Genomic DNA, 12,523 nt, shown 5'->3' with positions numbered 1-12,523 from the left:
GTCTAGCTCCAATTGACTCATGATTTCAACTACAAAATCAAAAACATTTGTTTAAATCTAATTAATTTTTAAACATAAATTGAATAATATATATCTTCTTATTATAATTCAATTGTCATTATGATTCTAGACTGATATATTATAGATTTTAAAAAATGGATATAAAATTAACACTAATAAAATGGTTATAAGTCGATTGACACTAATTGTAAACTGACTTTAAACTGAGAAAAGTAATTGTTGAGATAAAAATAAAGCATTTCAATTAATCAATTTCAAACCTATTTTTACTCTCTTTGATCAAATAACCTATAGTTGTTGATTCTCATTACAAATCCAAAGATAATAATAATAGTATAGTTTGAAAAATATAATAAATGTGCATTTTCTTAGATCTTTCTCAAATACATAGAATTTTAGTTCAAATCAGTATCACACTTAAAAAACAAGAAATCAATTGTTCATTGAGCGTTCATGTTCGAGACCAATAGGTCCTGGGTTCGAATCTCGAGGGGCGGGATCGTGGATGCGCACCGCTGAGGAGTCCCATACTAGGATGGAACGACCATCCAGTGCTTTCAGGTTTTCCATAGTGGCCTAGCTTCAATTGATTCATGAACTCAACTGTTAAATTACAATGATATCCACAAAACCTCTTTCATTACATAACAGTTAATTATTTGGCAGATAAATTCGTAATAATGTTTAGGTTAACTTGTTAAATAGTGTTTTATATGAACAATTTGACTAGTAATTCTACAAATGATAATGAAACCCACAATATGATGGCTAAAAATAAAAAAAGAAGGTTGAGTAAACATTATTGCACTGTTGTTGTAATGAACGAATTGGATTCATAGATAAAAATCAAATTCTTCACATTTTTTTTCTTGGTTTTTAATACCAAGATAGTTAACTATTTACTTTATTTCTAAATGTAAAAACTACGTTTTCATTCACTAATCCTTATGATTTTCAAAATTTTTAATAGGACTGAATTAGACTGAGTATGATGATTATGTATTTTTACCTCATATCATGTGAATAGCAGGAAACAGGTTATGAACACACTAAATAGGAACTTGCATATGAGTCGGAATGTTGTAGTAGCCAATGAAATAATCTGAAATAAAATAATAATGAAAGTGAGAAATGATATGTCATTGTAAATTATAATTAACAAGCCGAATAAAAAAAATCAGTCAGACGGTTATATGTTAAGACATTTTACATATAATCTGAAGAGAGTAGATTATCGTAAAAAGATTGCAATTGTTGAGTCTGTAAAACTAATAAGTTAAGATTTTGCGTTTAAAACTTCATATCAAATATCTTTAAGAGAACATTCAATTTAATAAAATCACTTATTAATATGTTACTCAAATGTACATGGAAATCTTGCTACTTTATTTAGCTTCATTCGCCCCGTATTTAAATGTCTTCATTTTTAACACCAAACCATGTACGTTAGTTTAGTGTGATGAAGCTGAATATAAATGAGTATAAAAATATATGACATAATATGTTCAGAAGATACTAAGACTCATAGTTTTCAAACATTTTACTCAGGTGACAAAGGGTTGATAAGAAAGAATATCATATGAGTTGATAGTTAATAGCACATTTACTTTAGTGAAGAAATAAACGGTAATGAAAGAATACCATCTCAAAGTTTCGCACCTTGAAGGTGGGAATAGCTTGAAATGACATGAATTGCTCTTCATTCCTTTTAAGTTTGTTGATTTCCTGAAAATGATGAGAATAATAGTTACACATTGAGATATTTATGTCTGGAGATTGTTTATCATTATAAATGAAATAATATGTAAAGTTAGATGTAGATCAAAAATAATTAAGATGCAAAATCTTTATTTAAACGGTCTAACTAACATGAATTTTTTTAATTCCCTTCGGTTATCAGTAACTAGTAGAAGTATTTTATGCTATTTTGTATACTTTTTCTATATTCTACTTAATTGAAATCAAAAGTATCATTAAATTTTAAATTTTTCTACAATAATTTGTTATTTTATTAAATTATTTCATTGAATTATGTGTTATCAGTAACCACTAATTATAACAAGCGTTAAACGCTTAAACAACTTCATTGACTATGAGAAGGCGTTTGACGTTATGAACAGGAGAACATTACGGAAGCTTCTTAGACGTTATGGAGTTCCTCAGAAGATTATCAACATGATTTGGAACTCATACGACGAATTACAGTGCAGAGTCGTGCATGGAGGACAGCTGACAGATGTATTTCCAGTAAGGACCGGAGTCAGACAAAGCTGTCTACTCTCCCTCTTCCTCTTTCTTCTGGTGATTGACTGGATTATGAAAACCTCGATATCTAACCGGAAGCACGGAATACAATGGACATCTCAGAATCAATCAGACGATTTCGACTTCACAGATGACCTAGCCCTCCTTTACCATACGCACAAACAAATACGGACGAAGACAACTAATGTAGCAGTAGCCTTTGCATCAATAGGTCTCAACATACACAAAGGAAAAAGCCAGATTCTCAAATACAACACGGAGAACACTAATCCAGTCACACTTGATGGAGAAACCCTGGATGGATGCTCAACGATCTTATGATTAAGCGTTTGCTTATGAGGTCGAATGTCTTGAGTTCGACTTTCCGATTCTGGGTTGTGGATTTACACAGCTAGGGAGTCCTATACTATGATGAAAAGGCTGTCCAGTGCTTCCAGGTTTCTAAGGATGGTATACAATTGGTTGGTCAATGATCTTAAAAAAAACCCCAAACATCTCCACAACACTATACTGAAAATAAATTTTTTTAATGCTCTCACTATTTTGTTGATTCAATCAGGATAACGAACAGTTTCACAATCGCAAAACAATGCTAGATAAAACGGTATCCATAAAAATTTGATTTTTCCTGAAAATCGATATCAGTGAGAAAATCACTGAGATTTAGAGTACACAAACTTCAAACTAAAATATGAATCATAGCTTTTGGCAATCGTGAAGATCTTTGAAACTGTGATGTCATGAGTATGAACAGCTAAGAAGTCTGAAACATAAAAGAAACCGCTATTTTATTGTATTTGGTTTTTAATGGTCCCGTAGGTGTAATCAGTATGTGATGAAGCTTACTTCGAAATTCTATGTGAAAATCATCCTAAGGAATTAAGGTTACTAAATTTGCAGTCGAAATATAATTAATAGATTTCAACGTGTACGACTTGAAACGGAAGTAATAGTATAAAAGAGATCAATTCTACAAATGTTTGGTTGTGTAACTTATGAGTGAATAGGTACCGTTTAAATACCGAGCTGGAAGATATGAACTAACTAAGAAGTCTGTAATTTCAGCGAGTCCAAACATTTCGATAAAGTCAAATATAGTCCAAATTAATCATGTCCTGTTTTCATAGACTCTTTGAAGTATAGAAAGATAGATGTAAGCCCCGATAAGGTTGCCTTTGGTGGATTACATAAAAAGACACTAAATAATTATTATTGAAAACAGATACAACAAGTAGTGTCTTTTTTGATCAGACTTTAGTGTACACGGAGTTTTGCTAATGTGCGACTTTATCACAAATATTCGTATTAAAAGCTTTTGGAAATACAGAAGAAACCAAATAACTGGAGTTTTGCATTCATAAAGTTTTGGGTAATACAGATATACAGACTAACTAAAAACTAAAGTCACACATCTAAGTAAACCTACAAACTCAAACCGTCTGATAGCTAAGCAGAAAGGTCTTACAATTAATATTTAATGATTTAGTTAATTCATGAGGTGGTACTGACAAAAATTCTATCATAATGTATTAGTCACCGCACTAAATAAACGTTTTAGCTTATTAAGTTAGAATTTTTGATGACGAAACGTTATGTATCATAAGTCCTAACTATTAGCCTATAAAGTTATTACATAAGTATCGAATATTGTTTAGAAAATGCTAAATGAAGAAATGGAAAGTTGTAAACTTAAGTTGGGACCATTCCTTAATTTATCTTAAGAAATACTCATCAACTAGCTGTGATCAAATGAGTAATTAAATAAATGTTATTCATAAAAGTATCAGACTAGTAATCTGTCGTTACTGTTTACATAGAAAAATTAAAGATGCGTTTTAGTCTATGACTTTAAAATCTCTTTAATTTCGCGTGATGTTATCTTCAAAAGTGCTTGATAAAAAATCAATAAACCGCTCAAAACACTTACAAACTAATCGTTACTTTTGAAATAATTTTCAGATGTACGTAATGCGTGATATCTTAATTGGTTTATCGCATTATTTCCCCTAATTATTAAATTTCTAGGGAAACTTTCATCAGTCATAGTTAGTATATAGTTCATAAAGTAAACTTTGAAAACTCCTTCAAGACCCATTTCACTGATTTCATTATTTTTTCTGTTAAGAAACAACTCATTAGGATATTATAAATATATCAGTACTGTTATGACTTTATAAAAAATAGGACGTATGCTAATTCACTATTGATTTTATGTCGGGCTTTTATCAGGTGCATTATCCACTAATCGAAATACGACTTTTCTAGTCTCAATACTGTGCCAATCAATGACGTTCGACCAGTATGAGTAGTCTAGCGTCCTTGTTGTGCCCTTGTTCGACTAGCCCTTCCATTTGAGTCCAGAACACCAACTGCATCTTTTGCTATGCAAATCATTTATTTCAAGCATACTCGGTTTATATACCAGATGGACGGACCTCATCACACCATAAAATAGAAAATAATATTTGTACAAGATCGAGTCAAATGTGGCTGTGAACGTGGGATACAGTAATCAATCAACTGAGTATAATTTAGGGACAGTAATTCGTATGATAATAATCCATAGGTCGAAATGAAGCTTGTAGTAAGATGAATATAGATATACACGATCTAGTTACTCAATAGTTAAACAATAAGAATATATATAGAATCATAGTCCATTAATAGGTCCTGGGAGTTATCCGTACTTATGTCTTCACCAGGATATAACAATTACATCTATTATCTTGGCATCCCTATTATGGATTTATACTGTCCTTAAGTAATAAATAGTAGGTTTTTATCTAAGATGACAACAACATTTTATGCCCAGTGATTAGGTATATGAATTAGGATTTTAAAAATGTTTAATCATTTCTTATACAATTCTAGCTGTTTGACAACAATTTACATCAGATATTGAGCTTGGTTTGAAAATGAAAAGATTTCGCTGAAAATAAATCTATCATTATTCACTTATCATCATTGAAAGCTTCAGCTCATCTTCTGATAACCTATTTGACTCTATATAATAAGTTTTTCTCAAGTCTTCGGCGTAGATGAATACACTTAACAAGATTTATATATAGAAATAAAGTATTTGTATTATAAAAAAAGCCACGAATAATTAATTTTCAGTAACCCTCCTTACAAAAAAGCAGCTGTAACATTGGGGACAATATCAATAATAGATATTTGCATTTATATACATATGTGAATATGTAGTATGACAGGTGGATTGTAGCTAAATGGAAAAGTTCTTTCTAGAATGAAAGTAATACTTAACAAACAGTTTATCTATGTATATACATATAAATAATCTTGTCCATTATATCGGTCGAACAAGTAACATTTTGTAACATTAAATAAACTAAAAGAAAATAAGCAAATAACAGTAATATTATTCTAATTATAAACAACAAATGAGACTAAAATATTTTCATAGATGATTATACATTGATAAGATTGTACATACGTTTTTCTTGTTATAAAAGTATACAACTTTAAATATTGAAGAAAGTAAGAAAATAGATTTGATACATTCTATCCACTTACTTTTAGAAAAATGTTGTTTTCTTTCTATCTTTTAATTTCGTTATAGACGAATAGAGATAAAAGAAGCGAAGGGAATAATTATTTCATTTTAATACTACTACCTACTCATCTATATGTTTAACCATAATTGTATACTGACTGCCTCATGTATATTTATAAAGGAACCTTCTTTAACATTACGCAAAAACTTGTCATTTCATTTCATGGTAACATACAATCAAATGACTGTAAATAAGTTTACATGTTTTCCAGAAATATAATCATTAATCTTTTGTCTCATTCACTTTTATTGTGAAAAGAAACATCATAAATATAATATGATTGATGTAATATAACGTAATACATGTTAACGAGAGCATAACCATTTTACTATCTAATATGTTTCAAAAAACAACACCGTAAATAACCTTAATATATATTTTGATGAGCGATTCGAAATATAGTCTAGATGAAATCATTTTGTCTATGTAGTACATTATAACGTTTAAAGCGAACGGTACTGGGTTCGACTCCCAGAGTGAACATCAACTCTGAGATGTAGGTATATCCAGCTGACGAGTCCCAAATAGAACATGACGCGTATCCTGGATTCCACTGCTAGCCACTATCCATCTTTACTTGTAGACCAATATTGTTTTTAGAATGGTAGCGTTCGAATGCAACAACACCTATCTTAACTTATTAAAATGTATATACTGTTAACTTGTATGTTTTTATTGAAAATTACAATATATAACAAGATATTGCTCACCATTTCTGATATTTTGAAAGTTTCCTTTTCTATTCAGGATAAAATAATAAAACGACATTCATACGAATAAAATGATAATTTTTGTCCCATAAAAACAGTTTTAATTATGATATTCACATGATATCCACAAAACCCCTTCTGATAATAATCAACATATGCTTACTAGTGACTGGTTTCAAGAGGTATTTCCTGGAGTTCTAGTGAGAAGCAGTGACCACTGGAGTTCAACCAGGTTTGTTTTGAGATATCAACTCATTGAAGACATTGGTAAATGTGTCGCTCAATTTCGTGGATCAGTTGAAGTTAGACATTAACACCGTTGGATGCCGGCTCAGTGGTCTAGAGGTCAAGTGAGCGCGCGAAACCAATACGCCCTAGGTTCGAGTCTCGCATGGCGGGATCGTGGATGCGTACTGCTGATGAGTCCCATAATTGGACGAAACGGACGTGGAGTGCTTCCCGGTTTTCCATAGTGGTCTAGCTTCAGTTGATTCATGATCTCAACTATTAAAATGAAACATACTTGTTAAAATGATCGAATAAGAAAACATTTCAATACTCTCTGATCGAATGTTTTCCATCAGGATAGTATTTTGTTCGGAAAAAAAACATTTTTTAATAAACCTTCTTTTTAATACTATGAACAAATAAAACTAGCTTGAAATCAAAATAGTTACTTTGTATGATTATTAAGACTTGAAGGAACATTAATTTACATTATATTTAAAAGGATCCATTTATTATTAAATACCAAGTAATAATTGATCATACTCAATGAAATATAAATAACAACATTTAATATTCAATAAAATATATATATTCATTATTCGTTACCAGAAAGATAAACTATTTTTACCTAATTGAATATTAACGTTTTTAAATCTCCTAGAATACACATTATTTTGATACTAACTTTATTTTTCTAAATTGAACACTGATTACTAAGCACTAATATATTTGAAGAAAAAAAAACAACAACTTTAATTGTGAACCTTATTTTCATTAATTTTTCCATAAAAATAAACATACTAATGATAATAGTAGTAGTAGTAATAGTAGTAGTATTAAAGCAGTGAATAAAAGATCAAATAAAAATTTCATTTTCAAATATATATAACTTCCTAAAATGATGAATGAATAAACATTTTTTGTTTAAAAAGGGAATCATTTCAACTATTCAAATTAAAACATTTTAAATATTAAATATAATAACTAGATAAACAATCAGATAACAAAAAATATGAATTCAAAGGTTTAGAATAAAAAAAAAAAAACTTGGACATTTTTACTATTCCATTGGCAAACACACAGTATCCTATGATAAAGAAGAAAAGAAGGAAGAAAAAGAAAAAAAAGAAGAAAAGGAAGAAAAGTTCTATTTCTTCGTCTTATTCAGGAAAACATTATAACAAACAAACATTGTAGATTTCTGGTTTTAAAAAAAATACAAAAAAAAATCCGTTTACATTAAGTTTTATTTATTGCATAGTCAGACATTCTTTTTCAAAAAAAATTATTTTCTATGGTACATACTTAATGTATCCACTATACAATAGATATAGATATACCTATACATATATATAATACATGATAATTTCATGGGAAGAAAAAAAACGAAAGATACAATAATAAAAATAAAATCCATTGTAGATATATGAAAGAAAAAACAATAAATAACTCATTTCTTATTGTATATATATATATATAGTTGAGGTAACGGATTTCCGTCAACTTTACATCAGTTTATTCAATCTAATTTAAAATAAATGACACAATTCATTGTTTAGTTAAAATAAAAATGAAAAGAAATATATACGTTTATAAAAAAAACAAAGAAAGAAAATAAATAAAAGGTACTTTCAATCAAATGGATAAGTTATTTTGAAAATTTTAAAAATGTTTGAAAAATAATGGTTAGGTAACTTTGACAATAAAATGAAAGGAAAAAAAAGTATTCTGTATGGTACTTTAATCAGTAATGTTTTGTGTTTGGATTCAGCCGTAATCACAAATATCCATCTTTTTCTTTATGTCGTTTATCATATATTGGCGTACAAGTTTAAGTGCTTATCACGGGAAAATATTGTTGATAGTTGTGTAGAATGGGTTTTGTCAATGCAAATCAACCTAAAATGAAACATGATGATCATTTTACATTAATTTCTATTTACTAGTGTTATTATGGATCGAAAACATTTGACTAAGAATTATGAAATATTTTCCTATTTCATAGCTGTTAGTTAATTGGGTGTTTGTATTTTTATATTATTTTGGACTCATACACTATAAGTGGCTAGCATTATAATCCTAGATGCACGTTTCGTCCTACTTAGGACTCGTCAGTCGAATACTGGATTCCACTACCAGCCACTATCCATCTCTGCTTATAATTCTTGTGAATTAAGGCAATATCGAGGAAATCCACGTAGGATGCACACATTCCAATAGGAGACTGATCACTTACAGTCTTAAACATCAGTGAGAAGATTCAAGTGAACTTACTGTTAATTATTGTCATTTATTTATTCACCTTTTACTCCATTATCTATCACTTGTGTCTTGGTTGTGCATAAACTACGATTTCATATTTATTGTGTAATCGGGTCTGATAATTCACGTATATAAATTCATGATGGTAATTAGCCGGCTGAATAAATATAGAACGTACACCCGTTTGGTGTTTTTCTCAATTCAATTGGAACACTAGGCTCTGGGGAGAGTTTACATTCTCGACCAATAGGAGCTAAGAATCAATATCGTCATTGCTAAAAGTAGATCCATGTCGGTCAAAATGTGTCAGCGGTTAAATTTAACTAGAATTGATGAGATTCTAACCAATGAGTCAACTTATGAGAATATACGAAGATTGGAGAACATAACAGCTAGTCATATTTTCAAAGCATCTTATTCATTAGAAAGCTTCAAGTATTTATTTTAATTTCAAATATAAGAATAAATTTCTTATGGGAATATAAAGCTTTTCTCTGGAATTTCAGACATCAGGAAGAAATTAAGGATGAATCCAGTGAGTCGAAACTCAAAGTACTCGTTAACTTTTATTCTAAATGAGATTGAATAAAAAAGGATACAAAATTTTATCAAATATATGTGAACCTAAATTATTAATAATTAACGCAAAAACATTTCTAAATTATTCCTGTCACACTCCAAGAAATTTGAATTCCAAATAAAGTTTTCAATCCGTATATTTTTTTATTGATTGACAATCATTGTATAAATATATATGTGATGCATGCTACTTATGTCGATAGACATAAGTAATATGTAACACCAGTCGGAAGTGGAAAACCTGGCAGCAGAAGGCAAGGAAAATCGAGTTAAAGAGAATAGAAGGGCAAATAGAAAGAACTTATAAACTGAAATAACTGTACAGATTATGAGAGACAAACGGTGGAAATTCGCAAATGAAGTATTCAGTGTATGGTTCTCATATTTTACCAAGACATTCTGTAATTTCATATTAAAGTTCATTGGTTGTCCCCAACATATACATGAAGAATAAGGTATTCTATATAAGATAAATCTTATAAACGAAGAATGAAAGCTTCCACATTCTATATTCCACTATTTAATTAGTAAAGTAAAATGATAGTAATAACAAATGAAATTAGCGAAAATAAGCTTTTTTCGTTTGGTTATCTTCTTTCGAAATTCATTTACAACTGTCTACATTTTAATTAGCATGAAAATAAGTAATTAGTTGTAAAAGAAAAATAGTTTCTTTATCCAAACGAGAAGAAAAAACAAACAGAATTAACCCTATGAATAAAGAAAACACTTAATCCTTCATACATTAATTTATTTGTTTTTTTCAAGTTACTCTCGTTACAGTTTGTAACGCATGTTTTTTTTTCTACTAAAACATCCAAACTACTTCTATTCAATGACATGATAAATATACATTCTTATTATGAAAAAAAAAGAGTATAGTATAGACTGGCACAGACATTTCTCACCAGGTGGATAATTAAAATGAAAAGTACCTAACGTTTAAGTGATCTTTTCTCTTTGTTGTTTGCAAACATATACACAAAAGTACTCTCACACACATATACATACACACATAAATATACGGAAAACAACTCAATATACAAAAAAAAAATAGACAGCAACTATTCATTAGTTTCCTACTCATGTCTGTCTTTTCTTAAATTTATATATATACATTAATATTTTTCTCATTCTTCAATAAACAAGATAAAAATGTTTCCGTAATAAAAATTTATCAGATTATTTAGACGGTAAATAAAATTTCCCATGTTATTGTATTCATTTTTTTTGTTAGTTTTCAGTTGTTTAATGATTAATTTAATGTACAAATACTACTTATTTTAATTTAGTAGTTAACAAAAGATGAAAGTATTAGATTACTATATATATACATAAACATCATTAGCCTTGTTCACGTTGGCTTTACACCATTAGATTTAATTGTAATTATTGCTCATTTTATTTTAAAATTACTGGAAAAGAAAGAAGGGAAAAAACCCTAAATACCTTTTCTTTTTTAAAAAAAATGATAAACATCGAATTTCACCTTGAATATTTTATTGTTCATTTATAATAACAAAATATCAGACAAAATAATGAAACAAATTTCAATTTCATTATATTAGTTTAATGTGAAAATCCACTTAAGTTTTGATGTTTCAAACTGTGTTTTTTTATTATTAGAAATGATTTTTAGATTAGAATATACAATAGAAGAGAAAAAATATATAAATTATTTTTATGATTAAGTCGTTACCCCTTTAGTGCATTTACTTTTAAAAGATTTTCTGAATAGTTTTACTCAAATGAATTCTAACTAGCCACTGGTCAGACTATTAACAATATAACACAGTTATTTAGTAATATTCCCTGGATAATATCGTTTAAATAACTGTTATATCGATTGAGTTAGTGAGTGCGTGCCCTGTTTATATGTATGAACGTGCTGATTCCCTCCCATCAGAGAGGGGTGAATTATCGGTCAGAGCAATGATACATAAAAGCCATATGAGCAGTCTTAAGTACTTGTCAGTCCCGCTTTTTATCTAGCCCAGTCAGTTAAGTCCAGAATACCAATAATAGCCTCTGCAATATCAATCATGATTCTTAACCATACTGGGTTTATATACTGATCAAACAGACCACATCGACCATAAAATAGAAAATAACATTAGTACATGATTTAGCCAAATGTGACTGTGAATAGGGAGAACAGTAATCAATGGACTAGGGATAACTCAAGAATGGTAAATCGTACAATAATAGTCTATAGGTCAAAATAAAGCTCATAATAAAAGGAACATGAATATGAATGGTAAGGTTACTTTGCAATGATACAATAGGAAATATACATATCATATCGGTCCATAAATTGTTCTCAAAGTTACCATTCATAATTCTCCACGGGATATAATAATAACTAATTTAAACCTGCTTCATTTTACCTCTTAAAATAATTTAAATGTTTTCAAAATACAATATCACTCAAATTATATACAATGCACTTATAAATCTTATCAACCATCTCCGAGTTCAATCATGTTCGATGTGAAGTATTTAATTCGCTCAAAAGAAACTGAAGTTGGTAGTAAAATGCTACGAGTCAACTGAAGCTAATCATTTACACCCGTGGATACTGATTCGTCGGTTTAAAAGTTAAAAGTTTGTCGAGAAACTACAAGGTTCTCAGTTCAATCTTCTTCATCATTTTGAATGCACAATTCTGAGAAGTTCTATTTGAGGAAAAAAGTCGTCCGTTGCCTTTTAATTTTTAATGAATTTAATAATTAATAATCTAACCGAATTACCAAGTTATTTCTTCATAAGTATCCAAATAAAACTAGCATTGTTAATCATTCGTTAAAAAGAAATTTGAATCTTTACCATGAAACGAAATAATTCATTACATATATCTGAATACTGTAACATTTTGGTATTATT

At 29.2% G+C, this 12,523-nt stretch overlaps 1 protein-coding gene across 1 annotated transcript in view; it reads left to right on the top strand.

Moving 5' to 3' along the window:
- Nucleotides 1–6,641, top strand: part of Smp_126060 (hypothetical protein) — a gene marked incomplete at both ends in the record, with an annotated part of 7,968 nt that extends 1,327 nt beyond the window's left edge. Inside the window, one exon of the mRNA XM_018794007.1 lies at nt 6,609–6,641. Coding sequence (XP_018648463.1) covers nt 6,609–6,641 — 33 coding nt within the window. The remainder of the gene's footprint in view (nt 1–6,608) is intronic.
- Nucleotides 6,642–12,523: the final 5,882 nt, after the last annotated feature.

The sequence above is a fragment of the Schistosoma mansoni genome, chromosome 1 (genome assembly GCF_000237925.1).
Source record: "Schistosoma mansoni strain Puerto Rico chromosome 1, complete genome".
NCBI classification, from domain to species: Eukaryota; Metazoa; Platyhelminthes; class Trematoda; order Strigeidida; family Schistosomatidae; genus Schistosoma; species Schistosoma mansoni.
Note: the sequence above shows the minus strand (reverse complement) of the source record. Positions and strands in the feature narration are given on the sequence as shown.